General features: G+C 48.4%; 1 protein-coding gene across 1 annotated transcript in view; it reads right to left on the bottom strand.

The window, feature by feature from the left end:
- SPSB4 (splA/ryanodine receptor domain and SOCS box containing 4) overlaps positions 1 to 27,421 on the bottom strand; it is an 87,993-nt gene extending 60,572 nt beyond the window's left edge. The window contains exons 1-2 of the mRNA XM_011973044.1: positions 27,311 to 27,421; positions 12,557 to 13,403 (exon numbers count right to left, since the gene is read on the bottom strand). Of these exons, the coding sequence (XP_011828434.1) occupies positions 12,557 to 13,250 (694 nt within the window). The 5' untranslated portion in view covers positions 13,251 to 13,403; positions 27,311 to 27,421. The remainder of the gene's footprint in view (positions 1 to 12,556; positions 13,404 to 27,310) is intronic.

Below are 27,421 nucleotides of genomic sequence, written 5' to 3'. Positions count from 1 at the left end.
TTATGAATTTTCATAAGCATTTATTCTTGTTTTTTTCTGTTTCCTCCATGAGAGTAGAAACTGGACCTGACTTGCCCACTCCTGCTGCCTGGCTCCCGGCTGAGGGTCAGCACACTACAGGTCCTTCACAAACACCAGTGCAGGGATAGATGACCGGGTGTCACTGCCCTCCCCACGCGGCTCAGCTGATTGATCTAGCAGGACTGCATGTGATTGAGGAAACAGCGATGGCTTCCTTATACTCATATCAAATTAAGTAGCTATGGGCAGGGTGCAATGAATTTCAATTGACTATTAGTAGCTAATTGGAAATTTCTCAGGATTCCCTTCTCCAAAATTTCAGTGAGAAGCTTGTCTATACTCTTTCTGTTTTGTGGGATGCTGTGGGAAGCAGGCACTCTTTCCCTGCCTCTGCTGCCAACCAAATGTGCTTTTCATCCCACAGTGTGGCATCTGAGTGATGCAGCAGCTTATTTAACAAACACACACAGAACCCACTACATGTCAGGACAAATAGGACAGCCCCCTGCTGTCGGGAGAGGGGCAGCGACTGGGAGGACTTGAGACTGTACTGCACAATCTTGAGGGTGCAGAAGTGGCACCCACGAGAGCACCGCACCTCCTGGAACTGCAGCAGAGGGCCTGGCTTTCGGCAGAGTGCTTCCATGCACTGGCGCTTAACCCAGAGGCCCCTCAGGAGGCCCCAGCAAGAAACAGTGAAATGAAGCTGCTTTTTCAAATCAGAGCACCTACCATTGGTACTTAGGTTGCACGGACACATTTTCCCTTTGGAAAGGAAAGCCACTGAATTCTGCTAAACACACCTTTCCTTGGTGGCGGAGTCGACGGAAAGGATCTTCAGGTCCCCCAAGCTTGTTCCAGCCAATACGGAGAGCCCGACCCTTGCTTCTGCCCCGGACTGAGCTCCCCGACCCTGGGAATCTGGAGCGTTGTGGCTCCCTCTACCATACCCTGCCCCTAAGGACCTTGCACTCCCCACACTCTCCTTCCGGCCAGGCATTCCAGGCAGCTGACTTCTGGCCAGTGCTGGGACAGATGGCACAAGTCAACTGGGAAGCTTGTGACACACACGTTCCAAGTCCCACTGCAAGGGTTTCTGATTTGGTAGGTGAGAGACAGCAGAGATCTGTGTCTTCCACATGCCCTGAAGGATGCTGAGGTCCAGGCAAGTATGCTAAGGGCCAAGCTCTTCCACAGCTGAAGCAGCAGCAGCTAGGCCCATCCCAACCAAAGGGCTGGTAGGAGCCTCTGCCTGCACCTGAGGAGAAGCACCGGGCCCATCAGACACTCACAGGATTTTAAACCAAGATCTGGGAACACAGCATGCCAGCTTGCACATTATTAAAGTTGCCAGGGCCACAGTTAGCCGAAGCCAAGGGGCGCTTCAAATTATGAGGGAACAGAAAAGATAGAGGAGAGGTTGGGAGTGGTGGGGAGACCAGGGCAGACGTGCAGTTGATGCAGTGATGGGGTGCCTAAAGGCTTTCTCATTCCTGGACCACCTGCTGCCTCCCACAATCCACATGCAGCCTTATGCTCACCACGTCGCTGAGGCAATTTGTGAGTTCTGGGCTTCCAAAGGAGGCCCCACTAAACAGCCCACTCCCACTCTTGGCACCTGGCCTGGCCTCTGCATAAGCACTGTGAGTGGCCCTCAGTTGTGACCCCTGGCCCCTCACTCCAGAAGGGTGACCCCTCACCCTTAAGAGATGAACGGGATCTCCCATGCTCCTCCTTGTGAGGCTCAAACATCAGGCAGAGAGCTGTCCTCTACCCCAGAACATGCCAGAAGCAAACATGCTCTCACCCTGGGACCTCCTCATGAATTGCATTTTGAGGGAGAAACATCAACAAAGAGGGCAAGATCTGGAAGTCAGCTGTGGCTCCCTGGGTTGACTCAGAAGCATCTACTTAAATGACTTCAAAGCTGGGACGATGACAAGGTCTTTGCTGGCAGTTCCAGCCCCCTGCTGCTCACTAGTGAGATCATGGGCGTGGGAGACAGGAGGGATGGGGGACACCAGGTGCCCCCTGGGGCTCCCAGCAGGCGGGTCATGAAGCAGGACTCACGGCTCTATTTATAGAAAGCAGCCGCTGTGAAGGATGAAGAACTGGGGAGAGCCTGCACGGCAGTATTTTCCAAGCTCACGCTGTCTTGGCTTAATTTCATCCCAAGCAAATAAATCATTAAGGAGGCACTGAGTCCTGGAAGATCTGACGAAGACGGGCCATTAAGCGGCACAGCCTTTGCTTGAATTATGGAAGGCCTCAGACAAGCAGCCTTATTAGTGTCTGGGCGAGGCCGTAACTCACGCTAACCGCCCCCTTGCCTTAACCAAAGGACGAGACTGGGCAAATCAGCTGGCTCCCGACCCTGTAAATGAAGGCTGCCGCCAGCCTGGCAGGCGGTTGGCTCTCCCCGCTCACTTACACCCCACCCCCACCCCGGCAAATTTGCTTCCTCCATTCAGTGCTTTCCCAGCACCACCCACTCAGAATCATCAGCAAGTCAGAAGAGTTCAGAGTGAATGCAGTTTGCTGTACTGTATTTAAGGGTATCTAAGCGCTGTGATACTGGGGGCAGCCAACGCTGGCTTCAGCAAACTCTTGTTAAGCACAGTCAATCCAAGGCCTGGGACCACCTGCAAAACCACTGAAGACTCAAAGTGACCCTGAGTAGCACAGAGGTTACAGGTGTGGGCGCTGGAGTAGGCCCGGACTCAAGTTCGGGGCAGATACCTCCCAAGCAAGTGCTGGCTCTTCATCTCCCTCAGGCCCAATATCCACACGTGCAGACTGTGACAGCCGCACTTCTCCTCACCCGTGGATTAAATGAGCTACCCCGTGTAGGGTGCTGATGAGCCTTTGTGTGGGGCGGTGGAGCTGGGCAGTGTCTGGCCTTTTGTGAGTGCTCAATCAATGACTGTTTAACAAAGAGCTGTTTCCATTTGCAGTAATCCCTCGCCAAACAAAGTCACCCTCACAGGAACATTCATGGATAAGAGTGTGGATTTACTTGTGTACACTGCATTGGCAACTATAAGAATTTGGGTTCCAGGGCACATACATGGAATCACTTGGTAGCTGGGGAGGGAAGTAAGGCTGGACGTGAAAAGGAGGAAACGCAGAAGGCATAGCTGCCTTGTCAGGAGCAGGGCCAAGGAAGGCCTGAGACTGGCCTGGAGTCAGCCAGGTGGCAAGGACGAGGACAGAGCCAGGCTCGGCAACCCCAGGCTGAGCTGGCATCAGGGAAGTGGGCCATTTCCAACAAAGAGGGCAACGCAGACCAAGGCACAGAGGAATATGCATTTTATTTTATCTTATTTATTTATTTTTATTGTTTGAGACACAGTTTCATTCTCTTGCCCAGGCTGGAGTGCAGCGGCTTGATCTCGGCTCACTGCAACCTCCACCTTTGGGTTCAAATGATTCTTGTGCCTCAGCCTCCCAAGTAGCTGGGATTACAGGCATGTCCCACCACACCTGGCTATTTTTTTTTTTTTTTTTGCATTTTTAGTAGAGACAGGGTTTCATCATGTTGGCCAGGGTGGTCTCGAACTCCTGACCTCAAGTGATCTGCCTGCCTCGGCCTCCCAAAGTGCTGGGATTACAAGTGTGAGCCACAACGCCCGGCTGGAATATGCATTTTAGCTTGGCTGCCAGATCATTCAGCATGAGGGTAGACGAGTGGATGGTGGGGCATGGGGACAAGCTGTGATTGGGGACCCTTGCTCTGTGTCACACTCTTCAGCAGCATCATCCAGGAACTTGTTAGAGATGCAGAATCTTGGGCCCGACCCAGTCCTACTAAGTCAGAATCGGCATTTTAATAAGGTCACCAGGTGGCTTGAATGCACACTGAGGTTTGAGCAGCATTGCTGACAACTCTACGGGTAAGTATCATCACTATATCCACTTTACAGGTGAGGATACCGAGGAACTGCAAAGTTAGGAAACGTATGCCCAGGTCATGCAGGTATTAAACAGACAGACCAGTTCTTACCTGGGTATCTGTGACTGTGCTAACCCCCCGGTTGTATGGTCTGAGTGGCGGCCAGGGCAGGGTCTCTGACATGCAGGAGGCACTGAGAAGCCATGGAGGATCTTCATCTGCGTGTGTTGTGGGGAGACGCCGGTCTAAACTCTGCCCAGGCTCCAAGGCCTCCCCTCCGAAAGTCCCTCCGACCCATCAGCGTCATCCCCGGCCCTAATCACTCTCCTCCTAAGCGCCTACATCCTCCCACAGCTGTGTTTTTCAATACAGACTCATAAATGGCATTGAATTCTCACTCCCTTGTTTCTGACGGGGAACATTTTCAAGGGGGATTGGAGGCCTGGGTTTTAGTTCAGGTTCTGCCACTAACTGGCAGGTAACTTTGGGCAAAGCCTCCCAGCTCTCTGGTCCAGTCAGCTCCTACCTGTAAAATGTGGGTCTTGCATTGGCTGCCAGATATCATCTCTTCTATCCCTGTGTCTGGGGCCTTGCCTTCACCCTTCTGCCAGGGCCTGAAAAGGTAAGACCCTTTACCTCTTCCCCTTCTCTTTTTCCCAAAGGTCCAATAATGGCCAGCCCACAACTAGACCAAGTCACTATTTTTGCAGAGGTGGACGCTGGCCCTCAGGGCTGCCACCTTGGCAGCTCATCCCTGCTGAATGTCTGCCTGCACACAGCTGGTGAAGGTGCTGCTTGTTTGGGTATCCTTGTGAACACATGTCTACCAGGCAAGTCACCACTGGAAGCTGCGGCCTTTTAGAGAACCGCTTGAATAAGACATGCAGCCAGAAATATTTGAAACTGCTCACAGGGAAGGCTAAACACTCCTAGTTCATTTGCAACAAACTCACAATGGCCTCTGAACCTCAGGTGACATTTCCATCATGTATCCTAGAAACGAGACCAAGACCGTCCAAACCGTCACAGATTCCCTCGTGTGAAATCCTTCAGTTTCACGGTGTGGACCAAAATTTAATAACCAGAATTATTTCTATATTTCATAACAGTAATTTTACCAATTTATGAGAGCAGTAATAGTCATAATTAGCCATTTTTAAACCTACCACTTTTTCAGTAGCTATGTTCTAGGCACTGGATCAGTCACTTTCTATATAGTAATCCATGATCCTGACACCTTGTGACAAAATAAGTTTCTATTTTTCAGATGAGAAAATGAAGGCTTGGGCGTGAAATGACTTGTTCAGGGTCACAGCTAATTAGAAGCCAAGCCAGTGCTGGAAGACCCCTGAACCCTGCGCTTCCCACAAGACCATGCTGTGGCCCACGGTGATGCTTGTCCTGATTAAGCCTGATTTCAAATGCTGTCACCTGCATTTCAAGCCACCTTTCTGCAAACCAGACTTCCATGAACCTAATTATGACTGTGTTAATGTGAAAACCTCCTTCAAAGAAAGGCCACAGCATCTGATCGAGGCCTTTTCTCAAATGGGAGACTGTTCCTTTCAAACGAAGGGTACGGGGCAGTTTCTGAATGTCAGGATCCTGAATTAACATGCCTGGCCTGTGTGCAGGGACAGATGTGCTGTACACAGGACACAATGAGAGGTGGGAAAAGGGTCACTCAGGGGCCAGGCTTCAAGTGGGGGGGGTGCAGCTCATAGCCAGCCCCTCTGCTCCAGCCAACTGTGACTCAAGTCCCCCTGTGGCAGAGGAAAGAAAAGCTTATTCAGGTGGTGGGAGGCCAGGACATTAATATGCATTTACTGAGCACGTACTATGTACTCTGTTGCAAGGGCTGCTATAGGGTGGTTGAAAAGACCAAGATGCAGTTGCCACAGCAAAGAGCCACCATTTTCAGCATTAGCAGCAGCAGCAGCAATAACAGAAAAGCAAAACACACACATTATGGGCCTATTCTGTGAAGTAAAGGGCTAGGTGTCTTATGTTGACTATACACTATGTAAGGACCGGCTGAATTAGACACCTCAAATAATCTTAATCCAACAATGTGTCTGAAGCCTCCTTAATATCAAATTAATAAATTTTAAAAAGAGAAAAAATTAATGTGATTCTACTGTATTTTAAACTAGAAACAAAGTCATTCATGAGCCTTCATCAGGTGTGCAAAATGAGCTCAGCATCGCAATCAGAAATTCAGGATACGCATATCAACATTAACCTACTGAGAGCCACGTGCTGGACCATGCTTCATTTCTGCATCACTTCTAATACAGCAACTCTGCAAGGTACATATAATTATTCCCACTGCACAGATGGGAAAACTGAGACTTGGGGATGTTAATTAGCCAGAGGGGGCAGAAAGGAAATTTCAATTGGGATCAAAAGTTTATGTTCAAAGATTGGAAACTGCCTAAATGTCCAAATATGGGGATCTGAATAATTAGATTATAACACAACTATATCATGGCCCCATGCGACTGTTAAGAAAGAATGAAGCAGCTCTGCATTAACTGATATTAGATAACTGCCAAGGTCCATTGAAGGGAGAAAACAAGATATAGGGGAATGTTTTCAGTATGATCTAAAAATTATCTGTCACAAATATCTCTGGAAAGACAAGAAACTGCTAATAGTGGCTGCCAGCAGGAGGGGACGGGGGCCGACCTACAGAGGAGGGGTTACTTCACCATATACCCTTTGGTAGTATTCAAATCTGTTGCCACACGTACAGCTTTCCTTTCAAGAGCAATGTTTTAGTCTGTCTTGTGTCACTATAAAGAAATATCTGAGGCTGGGTAATTTATAAAGAAACGAGGTTTATTTGGCTCAGCGCTCTGCAGGTTGGACAAACATGGCACGGCTCTGCTGAGGGCCTCAGGAAGCTTTTACTCATGACGAAAGGCAAAGGGAAAGTAGGTGTGTCACATGATAAGAGAGGGAGGAAGAGAGATGCCAGGCTCTTTCAAACAACCAGCTCTCACACGAACTAATAGTGAGAACTCACTCATCACCACGAGGAGGGCGCCAAGCCATTCATGTTAGATCTGCCCCCGTGGCCCAGTCACCTCCCACCAACCCTCGCCTCCAACATGGGGGATCTCATTTCAACACAAGATTTGGAAGAAACAAATATCCAAGCGATATCAAGTAAACAGGCACATATGACGTCCCTAATCTTCCCAGTTCACCATGCATGCCTCCTGGGTCTCCATCCCTGCCCTGAGGAACTTCATAACCACGTGGGGAAAGAAGGCCTATGCATGGGTGGAAAAATGAGTGAGCCCTGCAGATGTAGGAGAAGTCAGCGCTAAACTCCCGGTGCAGAGACAGAGTCCTCAGCTGAGGCCTGGGGGTGAGCTGGAGTCAGGACAGATTGATAAGGGATGGGGGCAACGGGGCGACCAGGCCCAGAGGAGCCAAGTCCAGATGTCCCGGAGGCTAGGAGGACCCCAATACCCCGTGAGACGCACGGGAGTCTAGTGAGAAGGTCTGGAGTGCAGCTCTGGCAAGGAGATGGTGTCCTTGTAGTCATCGGGAGCGTAAACTCTCTCTGGCCTTCATCAATACCAGAAGCCTTGGCTAGCTGCCAGCCTCCTCTGCTCAGCCATTGAGCCAATAAATACTTGTTGGCAGATCAATTAAACCATCTAGGAAAGACGTCTGGAAATACAGCTTCCTTGGCTCCGTGCAGGGGGAAAGCCCTCTCAGCCATTAGGCCCAAGATACCTGCATTTCCACGCCCCACCCTGTGAAAGTCAGCCCTGACACTGGCGTCCACTCTGTGGGGTCGGGCCACGCTCGGCGGTAGGCAGGCTTGGGCAGGTTGGCCCAGGCATAGGAGGCAGAGCTGGGTATAAGCACAGCTGTGTCATTTGCTAGCTGTGTGGCCTTGGCGAATTCGTTACCTTTCCAAGACATTTTCCTCATCTATAAAATGGGAATAACAGTCACATTGCCTCATGGCTTATTGCGATGAAAAGAAAAAAAATATGAGTAAAACCCTAAGCCCAGGGTACAGAACAGAACATGGATGGGAGCCAACAAAAATGTCATCAATACCCCCAAATCAAAGCTGCCTGGGACCCCAAGGCCACTTGTCTCTGTCTGAGACTCCCCTCCGCTTCTTGCATCACTCACACACCACTCACCACCCAGGAACTCCGAGATGTGAGACAGAGCCATTCTGTCAGCCCTCCCGCCGCCAGCATGTGGAGAGGGGAGCTGGGGAGCCATGGAGCAATTCCAGAAAGCAGCCCAGAGCAGATTCCAAAGGCCTGGCCCACCCCAGGGGCCCACACCTCACAGTAGTTGAGACATTTACAATGACATTCCCCTGTTAGTGATCAAGAATGCCTGATCCACGGACACTGCTGGGGATGCCTTTGTACAACAGAACACCCTGCAGAGTTCCATGCTGAGCCAAGAGCTTTGAGGGCTGGAGGTAAAGCCAGTCAGAGGAGGGAAAATGACAGGGACAGCATTTCTGGGACTCGCCCAAACTCACTGCTAAAGGCAAGGACCTGGCCCTGGGCTGCACGGTCACCAGCCAGATGCAGTAGATGCTCCTGTGCATTCTCTCCCTGCCTTGAGGGTAAATGTCTCCACAAGGTGCCCGTGTGTGCCTCCATTTGAATCTAGGCTCTCTCAGTTACTCATAGTGTCACCTTCAGCAACTTACTCAAGCTCTCTGTGCCTCAATTTCTTCATCATACCCTGAAAATGATAATATAGATACTACTAGTGCAAAGAGTCATTACAAAAATTAAATGAATTAAAATTTGCACAATGGCTGGGTGAGGTGTCTCACGCCTGTAATCTCAGTGCTTTGGGAGGCAGAGGTGGAAGGATTGCTTGAGGCCAGGAATTCAAGACTGGCCTGCGTAACATAGTGAGAGCATTGTCTCTACAAAAAAAAAAAAAAAATTAAATTAGCCATTACCTCCTGAGCCAGTTTCATTCATATTTATATATATGCCAGGAGTGGTGGCATATCCTTGTAGTCCCAGCTACCCACGAGGCTGAGGGGAGGATCATTTGAGCCCAGGAGTGAGAGGTTACAGTGAGCTATGATTGCACCACTGCACTGCAGCCTGGGTGACAGTGTGAGATTCTGTCTCTAAAACACAAACAAAACCAAAAAAAAAAAAAAAGAAAAAGAAAAGAAATTGTAAAGTGTTTAGAATACTACCCCCCTTACCCACTTAGACTAAACACTACATAAGTATTAGTTGTTGCTGTTATTGCTATTATTATTATTATTATTTGTGCCCTGGACAACCTGGGACAGCTTCTCCATTTGCCTGGCCTCGGCTCCATGCTTCTCAGTTCACTTAAATGGCAGGGCCCCCGTGCATCCTGCAGCTCTTTGTAGTTAGCTTTGAGATGCTAAGCCATTTCACTCCACAGTGCAGCAAAACAATTCCACTTGCAGAAGGTTTGACAATGTTATGCATTTGCAATAGGAAATCACACCTCTAGGAGTTCTTGCCCTCAACAAACACATGCTTCCAGAGTTAAATGCAGTGAGCCCTAAGTCTTGCTTTTACCGTAATAAAAATTCAAAAATTGAGAAAGTGATATCCATTACCTTAATTTCATCATGTCAGAGGAAAAGCCTCTATTAAGGCCATTTTGCTTTAAGCCACAGATGAACCCCAGAGTTTGCCTCAGCTCACCTAGTTCATCAACGCAGGGGCACCAATTGCTATGTGTTTGCTCTGTGCCGGTGAGCTTTATCATCCTCGTCCTTTTTCAAAGGAGAACACTGAGGTTCAGAAGGCGGAAGCAATCGCCAACAGCCATTTGTTGAGTGCTGGGGCCCGGGTCTGACCCGGCTCTGTGAGGGGCCCCGGGCAGAGTTCTCTCCTATGATCCTGTGGGGAAGCAACTCCAGAGAGCTGGCCTGCCTTTTGCTTCCAAGCATGTCTTTGACTCTGGTCCCTCACACCCCAATCATGTCTGAGTTTGGGGACCTGCCACCATGTTCACAACTGACATTAACTCAGAATCCTTTCCATCCACAGAATCCACCTTGGGTCACCTTCCCTGCTCAGGGACTCCCTAGAGCCAAAGTAGTCCCAAACCCGGGGATTCATGGTAGACTTCAGCCCAGGACACAGGCTATAGGCATCACATAGTCCCTTCCCAACTATCCCTGTGAGACTCCACTGCAGCTTCTCCTGCGGCCCGCTCTGGAGATTGTCCCAGGCTGGCCATGAATAGACCTTTCAAAATCAGAGAAGCTGAGCTTCCCTTTTCTGCAATCACACTCCTGTCTGAGAGAGAGAACATTACCCCTATCTAGAGAACACACTAGTGCCATAGTAGATAAGCCAACCCTATCACTGAACGGAAGATGCCCCAGGCTTGCATCCCATGACATCTGGCCTCTCTTGCCTCCTAGATTCAATATTCCAGATTCAGCCAACCTGAAAAATCACTACCAGTAAGGAAGAGGATAGAACACTTCACATTTTAGTTCCACCAAACTTTTTCAACCACCTGAAGGACCCATAAGCTTAAAATACCCCAAACACAACTGCCCTTCCCCACCCAACCTCCCTGAGGTAGGTCCTTGCTCCTGATCCCAACATGCATAGCCCCACGGGCTGGAACCCTGTTAGCACCTTGGCTTTGTACCTGAAAACCAGGCACCCAATAAAACCCAAGTGTGAATTAATAGCCAAGAGGAAGCCTACAGCAGGAGTATAACCGTTGGCTCTGATAGCTCCCACTGGGTGTCAATGTCAGGCCTTAAATCTCAGCTACCATATTATTGGTGCTACCACACAAGAGCTTACAGCAGCAAAAAGGGGACCTGATATTATCCCATTTTACAGATGAGTAAAATGAGTCTTAAGGAGTAAGAGTGACTCACCAAAGACACAAAACCACTGAACACTTGGAAATAAGTCACATCAGACTCCAGAGCCTTGGTACACCGAGGCCACTCTTCTAGTCCAGTGATTAATTCCAGCAAATAAATTTTCCAATTCCATTAAATAAAGATTGTTTGTTGTTTCTGTTGGTTTTCTCACCACTGGGATTTGCCTGGTCACTATGTCTCAGAAGGCTCCAGACACTTTCCAGAAGGCACCGTGATGACTAAATTTACCCTTCTCAGGGACATAATCATCAGTTCCTAGATTTAACCCATTAAACAGAGAAAATGGAACAACATTTTGCCATTCAATGGCAATTGTAGGCAACGATCATGGAAATAAAATAGGAGCAAGAACGTCGACAATTATACCAGAGCGCTGAGCGTACCAGCCACTTTTCCGTCAGCCTGCCACCCTTGGAAACCATCAAATGTCCCCTTCCCGTGCTCCAGTAAATGTAAATTTTGCTTGAGTAAAACCTCGTCCTTGACTTCTTTTCTGGAGAAGTGTTACTCTTTTCTGGGGTGTTATTCTCAGTCCCTCATCTAAAGGGGAGAACACAGGGAAAGAGTGCACTTCAGGGCCATCAGAACTGGGGGAACCCTGATTCTGGCTCTCTGTAGCTCTGCTCTTAAGTTTCCTTATTTCTAAAAGGAGGATCTGCCTCAGGGGCTGGTAATTACATCTCCTATTTAGAATGAATAACTGGAAATTCTAGCTTTCAGCATCGCCTCTGAGAGCTTCATTAGGGGTGTGGCAGGAAGTCTGGATGGGTGCTGGTGGGCTGATGTTGGGGAGTGTGCAAGCCCACAAGTGCCTGGCTCCTGGCCCCTCAGCTGGGATTCAGCTCAGGACAGGCAGCCACGTGTGCCTCAGTCCAGAGGCCACCCTGTCTTCCTGAGTGACTCCCTCCCGAAACCAATAACCGTCTTTGTTCCCATACTTTTTATCTTGCCGGATGGTTGTGTATATTAAATGAGAGCAAGCTGTAGAGTTGTCAGGGGTCAACCCAGCAGCCTGTGGGATGGTTTGTAGCCTGCAAGGGTATTTTGTTTGCCCATAGAGAGTTTTCAGCAGCTGTCAACTTTAAAAATTGGAATAGTTCACACAATCTAGATTTCTGAGCTCTCTTGGAAAAAGTCACAAGATTCCACAACCCAGGGTTTTCATTCCCATGAGAGGACAGTCGGCTGGAGATGACAGGCAGCTGCCCCCCTTAGCAGATGGCCCGTAAGCACTGGAATTGGGGTATTCAGCCTCTCAAATACAGTAGGTGGCCAATAAAGGACGGTTGTCATTACTTATTACTTACCAATAACTTGAGTACATGGCATTTAAGTGCAGGGACTGGGGACTTGTCAGTATCCTCCCATTGTGACTAGCTTGGGTCATTTGGTACAACCTTTGTACAGACTAGAAGACTGGTAATTGGCCTCAATACTCAAAGCCCCTATTAGGTGCCAGTCACTGTTCTGAGCACTTCACACATGTGATCTTATTTGATCTTCACAGCTGTGAGCTAGATTACTATCACAGTGATGCTTTTGCCCATGGGAGAACTAAGGCACAGCCCCAAATCACCAGACCAGCAAAGGAGAGAGTCAGGATTGAAACCCAGGTCCCAACTATTCCTCCACACTGCAGGATCCTCCCAACTGGCGATGGAGGCGTGGCCTGCCCTGCTTTCCCAGGGCTTGGCACAACTGAAAGCCCTGCCCCCCAGTCCGGCACAACTTACGGTCAAGGCCGTTGATGTAGCGCATGGTGACTTCGCAGTGGCCCCACACGGCACTCACCACCGGGTACAGCTTCTTGCCCTTGAGACCTCGGAAGGCCACCCCCAGGTACTGGCCGTCCACGATGAAGCTGAGTGTGCCTTCATCCATGTCCAGCACCACGAGCAGCGAGTCGGGCAGCGCGAAGGCCTCGTCGGGCCCCAGGAAGGCCGGGTAGGCCACGCCGGGCCGGTTCTTGCCGTCGTGGTAGAGGCGGCTGCGGCCCAGGTCCCAGCCCCACGACTCGGCGTCACTGCCCACCAGCGCAGTGTAGCCCACGGAGTGCAGGGGAGCACGGGCCGTGGCCACACCAACTACAGCGTGGGTGCCGCGCTGCCGAGCTGGCCAGTTGATCTGCCAGGCGTGCAGGCCGCGGGCGTGGCCCACCTTGCCGCGGATGCCGTCGGTGCTCTGGGCCACCGGGTGCCGGTGGAAGGTGAGCCGGTCGTCATCCTTGACGAAGACGTTGAGCGAGCGGTCCTCGGGGTTCCACGCATGCCGCAGCTGCACAGCTAGCCCCGCCGCTGGCATGTCCAACAGCTGGTCCAGCCGCGCCGGCCGCCCGGGCTCTGCACCCCGCAGCTCCCGCTTGGCCGGCCGCAGCGCGGGCTCTCGCACCTCCACCGACTTGAGGCTCCCCGAGAGCTTCTGGCCCATGCTTCACTGCCGGGAGGGGACCGCTGCAGGCCACCGCTACCTCGTGGGAGCCTCCACTGCCCGTAGCCAGGAATGGGCCACGGGGCTGGGAACCAGGCTTCCGGACGGTGGACCTCCACAGCCTCTACCGGGCTGTGGCAGGGGCCCAAGCTCCTGGAAGGAAGCAAAGGGCACGGGTTATAGCAGCAGCAGCAGCAGCAGCCAGTTGCCAGTCCCTTCATTTATGTCCATGCCTTGGCTGAGCTCTGTGCATGCACAATAATAGTACTAATTCGTACACTCATATCTGGCACTAATCTAGCACTTGCCATATGCCAGTGTTCTAAATGATTTATGTTTATTAGTTCGTTTAAACCTTAACACCTCCCTATAAGAGATATACATTATTATTCACCATTTACAGATGAGAACACTGAAGGGCAGAGAGAGGATAAGGGATTAGCCAAAGTCCCACTGCAAATAGGTGACTGAGCCAAGATTCAAACCAAGGTCATCTGGCTTCAGGATCTGTGTTCCAGACCTAGAACAATCATAGGGAGTCTGATTTTAGAAATAAGGCGTGAGCCCAGAGCAGTTGTGACTTGCTCAAGATCAGAGCCTGGATGAGAACCCAGGTGCATTTGATCCCAGGGACAAGCCCTGTACCAAGGCTGCGGGGGCACACAGCTGCTCAAGACACAGGGCTGTAGGGTGTGGCCCATTGGTTCCCAACCCTGGAGTCCTGGGGAGCCTAAACAACCTCCTAAAATGTAGCCAGGCTTGAGAGGGAAGACACAGAATAAGGGTGCAGCAGGGTTACCAGGGACATGGACATCAGGCAGTGTGGGAAGATGGGATGAGGGCTCCATGGGAAGGTGAATGGAGGTAAATAGAGGTGAGGAGGAAGGATAAGGGAGCCGGTGTCCAGGCTCTGTAGCCAGACAGAACTGCATCCAAATCCCTCTCTCCATCTCTTACTGTGGGTCCACAGGAAAGTCTCCTAGCCTCTTGGATACTCCAGATTCCTTGCCAGTAAAATGAGGATAAAACACCTCCCTCTGGTGATGGGGGAACTTAAGAGACCATAATATAAAGGGTCCTGGAACTCGGCCAACAGGTTTTCCTCTCTGGCTCTGTTTTCTGGGCATCCCATGTGGATCCCCTCCCTTTGGATGGGTGAGCTCTTTCTTCAGCCATGTAAACACCATTAACCGCATTGACCCCAGATTGCCTTCCCTGAGGCAGGATCCTGGTTTTCATGGAAAAGGAATTGGCCACCATTACCAGGAAACCAGCCAGAACCTAAGGAGCTTGGACTACTTGGACGGGCCCTGGGTATGGGGAGAGATAGAGAGCCAAGCCCTGTCCAGAGCAGAGGCATGTGCCCTCCCCTCCCTGGCCTGAGAGCTGCTGGGCCCAGAACAACTTCTCCTGAGTCAGATGAGGAGATGGATGGGTGTTTTTCATGCCCTGCCTTCCCCGGCCTCAACCTCCCACCCAGACAGTGGTGCACCCCTAGCCAAAGTCCAGGTAGGGAAGGAAAGAAGTCTGCTGCCACACAGCACAGACGAGTATCCTGTGGGTTTTTCACCATTCCATTTTATTCTTAACTCTCATATTCTTTCGTTTCTATTGTCAGATCCCAGCTTCAGCAGATGTTGACCCTATTCCGAGAGCTCTGGCTAATGTTCAATCTGAGGGAATACCAGAACACATAACAATTTGCAACACTAGACAGTTTTAAGATAGCAGAATAAAGTTACTCCTTTTCATATCTGAAATCACCCAAAATCAAGGAGAAAAAAAGAAATGCAAACTCCTTCTTCAGCAAACTAGAACACATTTGTAACCTGAACCACAACTTATAAGGAAAGGCTACCAGAAACAGGCAAGGGCTGCCAAAAGCAGTGAAGATAAAAAGTACTGTGAGAAAACACCTAGAGAAGACACCTGTGGTGGCAGATCTCAGACAAAGCTGGCACAGCCACCAGGAGCTGGCATTCCCTGAAGGAAAAAACTAATGATCCCTTATCAGAAACAATGGGAACAGGGCATGTGGTCTGGTAGTGGGAGCTGCCTCCTACGCCTTGGAGGAAGAGGAGGGCAGGGCCAACAGAGGAAACCACAGACCCGCCATTTTCACAGGAAGCAGTGTGTTGGTGAGGCAGAGTGAGAGCAGGGCTCTGAATTGGGAAAAGCCCACAGCTGCGGAACTCTGCTGACTGAGTAGAAGCAAAGACTAAAGGAAATCACTAAGACAACCCTGTGAACAAAGTTCCTGGGAACCAGGGAGCAATCCTACCCTCTTCCTGGTACCTCCTCCACATGCGTCTCCTGCAAAATGCTGATCCAAGAAGGTTCACCTCTTTCAAAGAGGAACCAGCACAGGATATAGTCGAAGATGCGATAGAAGAAAGAAAGGAATAAACGAAAAGGACAAAACACGGCAAACCAAGCAAACTCACCTGAAAAAAAGCTGTCACAAAGCAGATAAAAATGGGAACCAAAGTTGTAAACTAATTTTATAATTGATTATTTCAGAAGGGAGACAACTAGCATGGGCTCAACAAAAGATTAAATCCATTTTCCCTAGTTATAAAGGTAATCTCCAGAACTAAAAATAAAAATACACATCTTGCAAATACAAACTTTGAACACAATACAAAATAAAACAGACCATGTACTGAAAGATTTTGTTTGAAAGCAAGAGAGGCATAAAAGCATGAAATATGATAGTAAACTAAGACCAAAATATTAACCATGTCATTAAATGGCTGTAGTAAACTGCTAAAAAAAGATTCTAAGACTGGGGAACAACACAAAACCCCCAACCATATGCTACATATAAGAGACATTCCCCAAAGCAAAGTGATTTAACAATTTTGAAAATAAACGAAAGGCAAACACATAACAGGGAAGTGTGAACTCAAACTAAGCAGGCACTGTAATCTGAATATTAGGCAAGTAAAGTTGATTTCAGGACAAAAGATTTTAAGCGAGACAAGAACACTTAATAAAGAATAAGATCCACAGTTGAAGACTGAACTCACCAAATAGCACCAAAATTCAGAGCAAAAGCAAGAGGAAATATAAGGAGGGACCTTAGACAGATACACATCAGAGGCATATAATTTTAATTTCCCTCTTCTAGCTCATGATGGACCAATGGACCAAAATTAAGTAAAGACATAGAAAAACCAAATTACATAATTAATAAGACAGATCTAATTAGTGTATTCATCAAATTCTATACCTTGAAAACAAAGAATGCATGTTCTTTTCAAGTGTTCACGGAACCATCAAAAAAATTTTCTCGTATATTAGGTCACAAATGAAACTTCCAAAAAAGCAAAAATAATACAGTATCTGATAACACAGAAGGAAAACTAGAAATTAATCATAAAATTATAGATCACGAAATCCTATCACTTGGGCATTTTAAAAAATTCTTTAAACAACTTGACTCCGACTCAGATCAAAAAGGAAATCCATACAGAAATTGCAGAATATCTGGAATACAACAATAACAAAAAGCATTCCATATACTAGAGCCTGCGGGATGCCTCTACAGCCGTTCTCAGAGGAAATCATGGCTGGTATATTTATGATATTAAATTTTTAAAAATGAATGGAGCATAATAAAATAGGGAAATAATAGAACTAAGCAAAAACTCAAGAGCTGGTTCTACCACAAAAAACCAAACCAATAAAACATATAAACTATTAAAGCTAATCATGTAATGTATCATATTATATTATTATATTACTATTATATTAATCTATCATGTTGATAGTATGTACCCTTGATACGATATAATGAAATAGCACTTTACCTCTATGGGCATCTTCCCCAAAACTCATAACCTCACTCTAATCATGAGAAAAACAAAGGACAAATTCCATTTGGAGGCCATCCCACAAAATACCTGACCTAACCAGCAAGGTCATCAGAACCAAAGTCTGAGAAATCATTATAGTGAAGAGGGCCCTAAGGATACCTAACAATTCCATGTAATGTGGTATCCCAGATGGGATCTGGAACAGAAGAAGGATATTAGGAGCCAGGATTGGTGGCTCATACCTGGAATCCCAGCACTTTGGGAGGCCAAGGCAGGTGGATCATCTGAGGTCAAGAGTTCAAGACCAGCCAGGCCCAACATGGTGAAACCCCATCTCTACTAAAAATACAAAAAAAAGCCAGGTGTGGTGGCACACACCTGTAATCCCAGCTACTTGGGAAGCTGAGGCAGGAGGACTGCTTTAACCCTGGAGGTGGAGGTTGCAGTGAGCCAAGATCGTGCCACTGTGCTCCAGCCTGGACAACAGAGGCAGACTGCATCTCAAAAAAAAAAAAAAAAAGAAAAAGAAAGAAAGAAAAGAAAAAGGATATTAGGCAAAAACTGAAATCTGAGGAAAAAAGGAAATCTGAAAAAATATGTTAATAATACTAATAACTTAATTATTAATATTAATTATTAAAATAAGTTAATAATTATCAATACTGGTTCACTAGTTGTGAAAAATGTACAATACTAAAGTAAGATGCTAATAATTGGGGAAACTAGGGTGGTAAATGGCATGACCATGTGGGAACTCTCTGTACTATCTGTTTAGTTTTTCTTTAAATCTAAAACTATTCTGAAGAAATAAAGCCCATTAATTACAAAAGCTTACATAAATGTCTAAATTTTAGGGAATGCAAAAAAAGGACAAAAACTAGAATTCACCTCTTTCTCCTACTCATTAACCAGATATAAACATTGTCAGCTTCAGAGGAATTTCGCTTTATTCTCTTTTTTTGTTGTTGTTGTCTACAAATTATAGTGAATTTTATTTTTAAAAATAGGTATAATGGACCTTTATTTAGATTATTACACCTAAAAATGATGTAATTAGCATTTTAACATATTACTAAATATACTTTAAATGCATGACTTAAGTAACTAAATTTTTAAAAACACATAAAACATAAACCATTTAATCATTTAATGGGGGAGAAGACAGAAATCTGTAAAATAAGAAATGAATATGGGAAATAACAAAACGGTGTAGCTAAAAGCACTTGTAAAAGAAGTTAGACTTGTTTGTTGTTTTAACATAGGAAAAAATTTGCAACACACCAACAAATATATGACACACTCCTACAAATGAATACAAGTACAAAATGTGAAAAGATATCAACAGTTTACACAGAAACAAATGGTTTCTTTGAAAAGATACTCAATGTATACTGAAAAAGAAATGAGTTAGAACTCCATTGAAATGCCATTTTTGTCTATCAGATTATCAAAGGTCAAAAAAATGGATAACGCATGCTTGGAGAATGTGTGGAACAAAAGACAGACTCATACATTGCTAAAATGGATATAAACTGGTTTAGCCTCAGCAAATGGCAAATTAACACCGTCTTTCAGAATTGCAAATGTGCGAACCCTTTGACCTAGCAACTCTACTTCCAGCATGTATTCAGATGTGTTCTCAAATGCACAAAACTACCTATGTACACAGCACATGCATACATACGCAGCACTGTTTCTAATAGCAGCCTGGGCTCAGAGAGGTTGCATAACTTGCATAACCTGGGGTCACACAGCCAGGAAGTGGCAGGACTGGGATCAATCCCAAAGTCACCATATGACAAACCTGTGCTCTTACGGCTTCCTCCATGTTGTTTAGAATAATGCCTTCTCCACGGCAGTGACTGTAACCAGCTCTGTGTGGCCCACACAGAACATTTCTAAGGAAAACTGCTTTATCTTTGCACACAACCATGCCAACTTTGGAGTTGCTGTTGTTGAAAAGACACTTACACGTGTTTGAAAGCAACAGCCAAACAGCAGCCCCAGGGGAGACCTCTTACTAGTACTTGGCTTGGCCCATACTGGGTCACTGAGAGCACAGTGCTCTCCTTTGCAATCATAGTCTCAAAGTCTCTGTCTTTACCAGAGGCAGGCAGAGATCCTGAAGGGTGCTCACACTGTGGTGTGACAAGGTGGGCATGTAAATAGCCCCTTTGCTGCTCCCCCAGTACAGGGCACACCGCAGAGTGCTCACGTCCATGAATGGCAAGCCGTTAAGGGAAATTAGCAGCTGGGCAATCTAATGAAGGACAGACCTGGATGTGAATCCGCACCTGTCTGTTGGGCCCTAGGCCAGGCCTTAACCTCTCTGAGACTAGTTGGAAGTACTGCTAACTATGTGCTAACCTTACCTGCCTTGGCAAGTATCAGAGCAGACACCTGTAAAGTCTGGCATATCACAGGGCTTCCAGTAAGTGGTGAGTGCTCTTTTAAATTGTGGACGTCCTCCAACACTGCCATCTCACCACTTGAATGTGCCTTGCTATGAACTGATTGTGTCCTCCCCAAATTCACATGTTGAAGCCTGATATAGGTTGGATATTTGTCCCTGCCCAAATCTCATGTTGAGTTGTAATCCCCACTGCTGGAGGTGAGGCCTGGTGGGAGCTGTCTGGGTCATGGGGGCAAGTCTGTCAAGGCTTGGTGCTGTCTTACGGATAGTGACTGAGTTCTGGAGAGAGATCTGCTCATTTAAAAGTGCGTGACACCTCCCTACCCTCGCCTCTTGCTCCTGTTTTCACCATGTGACATGCCTTCTCCCCCTTCACCTTCTGCCATGATTGTAAGCTTCCTGAGGCCTCTCTAGGAGCCAGGCAGACGCCAGCACCATGCTTCCTGTAAAGCCTGCAGAACCTTGAGCCAACTAAACTTCTTTTCGATATAAATTACCCAGTCTTAGGTATTTCTTTATAGCAATGCAAAAATGGCCTAACACAAAGCCCCAGTGTGACAGTATTTGGAGGTGGAGCCTTTGAGAGATAATTAGTCCATGAGAGTGAGTTCCACCTCCTCTAGGAAGCCTGCCCGGATCCAGTAGGCCTCCAGGGGCCTGCCCTGTACCTCTGTCCACCCTTGAGTCAGTCAGGGGCGACATCTTTCAGGCCTTACTGATCTGCTTTTCTCTACTTTGAGGGCATTCTTCTGATGGCAGGAAGCTTTCACCATCACTTCTGTGCTCCCAGCCACTGCCCCACTCCCTCCATGCAAGACACAAGCCTGGTACTTTGAACATGGGTCAGAGCAAACAGATGGACTGTGGAGAGGTTGTGCTGGGCTTCAGGGAGGGCTCATGCTCTGTTCTTTTTCAGAGGATGAAGCAGAGAAAGTGCCAGGGCTAAAGTCAGGATATGGGGACATGAAGCCCAGTAATGCCACTATCACAGTTGGACTCCCACTCCTGAGCAGCTGACTCTTGGCTATATCCAGTCTGCTCCTTTATTAGCTACTGCTTTGCATCCTTCCCTGCTTCCAACCCTCATTTATTTGTTCAAAAAATGCTTAGTGAACACAGTGCCAGGCACCGTGCAGCTGAAAGCCAGGGGCACAGCAGTGGCCAACTCAGGCTCATCCCTGCCTTCTCTCTCCAGCCAGAGGAAGTGGCCACTTAGCACATTTTTCCTCTCCTCTTCTCCACCACAGCACACAGCACTGGGCCAGGCACATGGGACATACAATAGAATCCACCTTCCTGATAGGAATACCATCATCTCTCAACCCCGTAAGCAGCCAGCATCCTGAAGAATGCCAAAGGGTGCCTCCGTCACTTTCCCCCAAAACCAAACTTAATTTCCTACATCATGCTTGGATGGGGATGCTTAATGACATTATCCGGAAGGATCTGCTCTGGGGCTTCAATCATGGCTGATCAAGAAAACAAAAACTCTAATTTGCTAATTGCCATTCCCAGGACCCTAGCAGATGTCCCTACCCGACAGGGGAATGAGGAGACACGAAGTGGCGATGCCACACTGTTTAAGGAACCTCATTAGTTTGAAAAATATGATGCACAGTCTTCAGAGGCCTGGGACCCAAAATCACAGCCACAGAGGCCTGTCTGGCTGAGTTCAACAGGCACGAGGTCTGCAAGAAGACATGACTGCTGTGGGGATTGGTAGTGACTGCGTGAAATGCCCTTCTCTCTATGTGGCCTCTGGCTTTGGACTTGCCGGAGCCAGAGGTGGGGGCAAGTCTCCTTCTTTCATCTAGCCAGCAGTAATGACGCTGGTCTGGGGATCTCAGGCTGCTGAAAAGCATAAGACTCAACCACTTTCCCTTAGGGAGACAGCCTACACCGAAGGGGTCAGACTCCGCCACAGATCTGAATAATGACAAAGACTGTAAAAAGAAATCCACTTAGATACCACTGGAATTCCTTTATAGACTGCACATACCTTTCAAATATATACTACAGCACTTGCAAAAGTACAAAGTTGATCTAATCACGCTCCTGCTCAAAATCCTCCACAGGTTCTCTGAGGCTTTCAGGATATTAGATATTAGTGACTCTGCGGAGCTCCCTAGCCCCTGTGCCCACCACAGCACTTATCACAAGGGGACATGATGTCTGTTTGGCTGCCTCCCTCCCATCGGACTGGGGCGACTGGGGAGCAGGGACCGGGTCTCTCTCATCAGAGTCCCCATGGGCCTGGCCTAGAGAAAGTGGTGGGTGAATGTCTATGGAATGCACAAGGATGAACAAATGAAGAAAAGCAATACACTGCCTTAGAAAGAACCAACACGTAAGAATGAACTGGGAATGCAGAGCACTATGAGCTCAGACTATTTATTTCCTGTCTTTATTTTTCAATTTTTAGCTCTGTGCAAAGGTACCAATGATAGGTGCCTGACCTTAGTTTAACTGGAATGTTTTTAAGATTTTTCTTGTGCAAATATTAAGTAGGGAGGCTGTTTTATTAAAGATGCTCATTCAGAATGAACCCACCAACAATGAATGAACTAAAGAACCCCCAAGGTTCTGTTCATAGGCGTTCATTAGCTTTTCCCTGCTATACACACATGGAGCTCAGGCTACAACTGGCTGGGCAAGCCCTTTCTTCCCCAAGAGCTCACAAAGAGAGCCATCTGTCCAGTTCCAGGTGGAATCATCTCACGCCTGTCTTCCTGGAGTGAGAATCAATGAGGTTTCCCTGAGCCTCTCCTTCTCCTGGGGTTTCCATGGGAATCCTCCCACGCGTGACTGAGCCAGGGGCCCCCAAGGTGCAAGCTGGGCTGTCAGCCAGCAAGGAGAGCAGCGGATGGGATGAAGGAGGTTTGCTAGGCTGTGACCAGGGCAGCAAGCTCTGCAAGGTCATTTGAAAGAGACGTACCACTGAGCCAGCGAGGCCACGTGCAGTCCAGGCCAGCCTGGTCACTGCAGCTGCCCCTGTGCCCAGAGGCCTGCCCCAGGCACATTTGGAGGTTGTTTGCAGGGCAGCTGGCCTCCCTGAGGCCCAGCATGTCTGGGCTGGGTCAAAGCATGAAGGGAGAAGATGGGAAGGGTGCCATTTAATGAAGCCCTCTGGGGAAAACGATGATGAAAACATGATAAGGTTTGCGTCCAACCCCTCATTTACCTCCCAAGATGAACTTTCCCCACTTGGTATCACTCTTGTCTGGAAACCGAATGCCTAAAAGAAAAGCAGAACTATTCATGCCTCTGGCTTGAGCTAGGTCATAACAGGGACCTGCTGGGATTTCTGAAGATCCCTCTGTTAAGCCTACAGTATCTCTCGGGGCATTTTTGAGATACTAAGGAGGAAAGTAGAGAGGAAGAGAGGAAGAGAGGAGAAAGGGAGCAGGATCGGGGAGGGAGCTGCTCCAGCCCCAGGAATCTGTACAACTTGCGCATTTCATAGAATGCAGATAACAGGTGGATATCTCCTAAAGGTAGACAACAGGTGCAATGTCTCTGTGGCCAGCAAACCGGGCCCAGGCCCACTCGCTTCTGGAGAAAGCAGAGCTCCAGTTCACCGCACATGACATTTCACAAGTTTAAAGCTCAGATGGATGACTTTGGCACTGCTCCAGCATCTCCCACCACACATATGAGCACACTGAAGTGTAGAGCTTACCACAGCAGCTTTCCTGTGTCCTCCTGGCTCCAGGGTCTTCCTGCCTACCCCATCAACGGGGCACCCCCAAGTCCATAGCTTCAACTTCAGTTTCTGCTTCTCACTCTCTCTCTCCATGCATCTTCTCTTATGACCTGCATCTCCAGCGCCCTGCAGACACTCTCAAGCCGGGTCTCCAGTGCTGCCTTCACTCTCCTCAGCACAAGACCCACCTACTAGAAGCCACTGGCCAGCCCTGCCTGGATGTTCTTTCAAATGACCTTGTAAGGCCAGCTGACCTCTTCCCATCATAAGCCTCCTACCATGGGCACACCCACACTCTCAGCCCCGTGGGACATCTGTGGTCCATGGGCACCTCGGGATCTGTAGGTCCTGGGCTGAGCCTGACCTCTTCCCTCTCTCACATACCAGGTTCCTCTGCATGTCACTGCTCCTGCCATGGATCCCGTCTCTCAGTTCCCACCACCCAACCCTGTCACCTTTCCCCTAGTTCAGACCTTGCCTGGATTACTTCACTGGTCTCTTAACAGGTTTCCCTGACTCCAGTGTTTGCCCGCCAGCCCCCTCTCCATGCTGCCAACGGGTAAATTTGACCAAGACACCCACCAATCTCTTCATTCAACCCAACAGGTGGTTTCTTTGGAGAGAAGCTGCACCTCTTTGCTTGGAACCCAGGGGCCCTCCAGGCTGCTCTTATTTCTCCCACACTGTCTGTCATCACTGCCCACCTCAGACCCGTCATGCCAGACTCTCCTCATCAGCACATCCTGGGACCCTTCCCATCTTCTCTGACCTGGCTGACATTCTCTCACTCCCCCGCCCCTTCTAGCAGAAGCAGAACCAGACACCCCTCCACGGCAGCCCCCCAGCCCACTGCATCCTCTTTCCTCCGCCCCATTATGTCCTATTCCCTACGTCCCACTGCACCCTCTGCCCTCCATCCCAGTTTGTCTTCATCTTAGCTGTTGATTCCTGCCGCTATCTCTTGCACCACATCTGCATTTCTTGGTGGAGCCAGCACCCAACCAGCCTTTATCTCCAATACTCATACACAGCCTTGTACCTGTTACCTCTGGCTACATTAAGAAGTGCTTGTCAGACTGAAGAAGGACTAGCCACTCTACACCTCCTGCATGGTTTGCTTTTTTTTTTTTTTTTTTTTTTTGAGACGGAGTCTCACTCTGTCGCCCAGGCTGGAGTGCAGTGGTGTGATCTCAGCTCTCTGCAAGCTCTACCTCCCGGGTTCACACCATTCTCCTGCTTCAGCCTCCCCAGCAGCTGGGACTACAGGCGCACACCGCCAGGCCTGGCTAATTTTTTGTATTTTTAGTAGAGATGGGGTTTCACCATGTTAGCCAGGATGGTCTCGATCTCCTGACCTTGAGATCCGCCCGCCTTGGCCTCCCAAAGTGCTGGGATTACAGGCATGAGCCACCAGGTGTATACGTTTTAAATGGAGTAAGTTCTGAACTCAATGTGTAAAGCAAAAATCACACGCAATCAGCACTGCTTAGGAAAGTTCTTCTCAAGTTCCACAAAGTTCATGATAACTGGTTTGAGGTATACCACTGTCTTTCCCAAAGGACACGCTACCCACAACTGTTTTCCTATAGCCTCAAAACAAATCCCTATTTCTTGAACTGATCAGCAGCAAATAAGTTAGTTGGCTTATGGAGGAGCCATGTTTGATTAAAAATGTGTTGCTGGATTTTAAATTTTTTATAGTTGATCTTTTCTTGCCACAGATGGTCATGTTCACATAAATCAAGAGTATGTACTATGTTCTTATATAGTACATATATAGGCAGAGACTTCTGGTGACCTCGGTCTAGGGCCTGGCACCCCCTGATTTTCATGCCCGAGACCCTTCACTCCTGTATCAACAGAGAAAAAACTTTCTGAGAGCATGGATGTGTGACAAAAGGTTGGGCAGCTCAGGGGAAATCAAGTAACTCCCGTATGGTGAGTTGTACTAGGTCTTTCCCCAAAAGGGCAAGGAATTCTGCACTGGCCACTGCTGCTTGGCCACTTTCTGGGATAGAAATGAAGCCCTTCCAAGGACAGGTCTATATAAATGATGAGGAAGTTTCAGTTGTATGAAAAACTAGGAGGAAAAATATTCTAGGCAGGGGGAACAGCAAGTGAATGAGCCTTTGGAGTGTTGGAGTAGAACCAAGAAGGCTAGGAGAGTGGGTGGCGGGGAGAGGAAAATGGTGATGAAGAGGTGGAGGAGGGCAGTACCAGACCTGAGGACCCCTGGGATCATCTAGATTTTACTCTGTGGCAGCCTTAAGGAGGTCTCGAGCTAGGGAGAAATGTGATCAACATTTTTTAAAGATGCTTCTGATAAATGGTTATGATTACTTGCTAATTTGATACATTAAAAACAAAATCTTTTAATTTTAACTTGCATTTTTCTTATTGAGATAACGCATCTTGTCATATGTTTCAGTATCATTTCTATTTTATTTTGCGTATATAAATTGTGTCTTTGCTCATTTGCTCTTTTGTTTGTTGACCTCAGGAATCTTTTACATATTTAAAGAGATGAGCCTGTTGTGATAGGAGTGGCATATGTCATATGTGACAGTTTGTCATATATCTTTTGACTGTTTCTGGTGATTTCTTTTCACTGCAGATTTTATTTTTATATCATTAAACGTATCTTTAAAATAAACGAGAAATACAAACTGGAGAGCTACTTGGGTAGAATGACCAGTAAGTTGAATTTTGTTTGTGTTTTGCCAGAGGTGGCTTAAATTCTTTTCATTACGATTTTTAAAGAATGTTTTAAAAATGGAATAAATTAGAGGGTATGTGTCTCAGAGGAATATGCCCTTGGGTAAAGGATGTTTATATCATGCTTTTACACATTTCACGTCTTCCAGACTTAAGCTCATCAAATTGCGGGGGTGGGGGGCGGGGCGGGGGCAGAAAGTGGGTGGGAGGATAGAGGGCTCAGAGTCTGAGAGAAGTGAACTCCGATCTTCATCCCCCAACCCCTCAAGGAGGAGGGTGGGGCGCAGACCAGGAAACCAAGCTGGGGGAGGTTAGAGAACTTGCCCAAGGTCACACCACGAGCTGGTGGTGAAGACAGATTCGAACACAAGCCTGACTCCAGAACTGAGAGCTCTCCACCTTCTCGCGACAGCGGTACAGAAGTGCCCTCCTCTCCTTCCTATCGGCAGCAGCCTGCGCTTGGCCATGGGCCGGCGGGAGCAGCCACTCCCCCGGTTCTCCCGTCAGTCAGAGGTCGGGGGCTCGACGTCCCCTCCTGGCTTGGAGCCCCTGGCACTTACAGAGCGACCAGGGCGCACACATTTGCCGCGCTCAAGGCTCTGGCCCCCTACCTCCTTCCCAGAGCCCCGCGCCCAGGGTTTCCTGAGCTCCCAGCCCCCTCCCTTCCCGAGCATAGACAAGTTTGTCTTCAAGCAAGGCCAGGAACTGGTCCCCGAGTCGCTCTCGGGTCAGGGGACCAGCCTTACTGCCCCAGCGTTAGGAATAAACGGTAACAACAGACACCGGTGCTTATTGCGTGACCCGTGCTTTACTTCTACCTCTCCGAATACCCCGGACGAACAGATCCCCAGGAATTATTGTCCCCATTACACGGAGGAGGGAACTGCTGCAGCTCCGGAAAGTTGGATAACAAGCTTGGGCTCGCAAAGCTAATAATAATACTAGCTAACATACGATTGAGTGCTTCCCGTGTGCCCGGCACATGCCTACCTACGAGCACCATCCCATAGATCTTTCCAATACCCCTATAAAACATGTACAATTATTCCCATCCTACGGATGAGGAAACAGAGGTTTGTCGCCCTGTCCAAGGTCACCCAGCCAGTGAGTGACGGATCCTGGATCCAAACCCAAGCGGGTGAATCGGGTGGCAGTTTTTTGTGCGTTGTCCACTACGCAGAGAAGCAAAGGGCTTAGAGAACCCATGATACCAAGGGCCGGGCCCCAAACGCCCCAGGGCTGAGCGCAAATCAACCTTCTCGAACTGCCACAACCTGCAGAGAGGAATTCTCGGGGACTGGGACGCCAGGAGCGCCAGCTGTGTCGACTGCTCACCCGCACAAAGTCCGTGCAGCCGGATCTAGGCTCCCGGCCCCCGCGCGCCCCTCACCAGGAGCTGGAGAGTACTCACCATAAACGAGAGGGCAAGCGCCTCTTCGGGAAGAATCCCCAGCGCTGGCAGGTCCTGGACTCCCGGGAGAGGAGTCTGCTGCCGCCGCCGCTGCCCACTCAGGGGCGCCCG

Source organism: Mandrillus leucophaeus, unplaced genomic scaffold, assembly GCF_000951045.1.
Source record: "Mandrillus leucophaeus isolate KB7577 unplaced genomic scaffold, Mleu.le_1.0 Scaffold1335, whole genome shotgun sequence".
In the NCBI taxonomy this organism is placed as follows: Eukaryota; Metazoa; Chordata; class Mammalia; order Primates; family Cercopithecidae; genus Mandrillus; species Mandrillus leucophaeus.
This window is presented reverse-complemented; position numbering and strand designations above follow the sequence as displayed.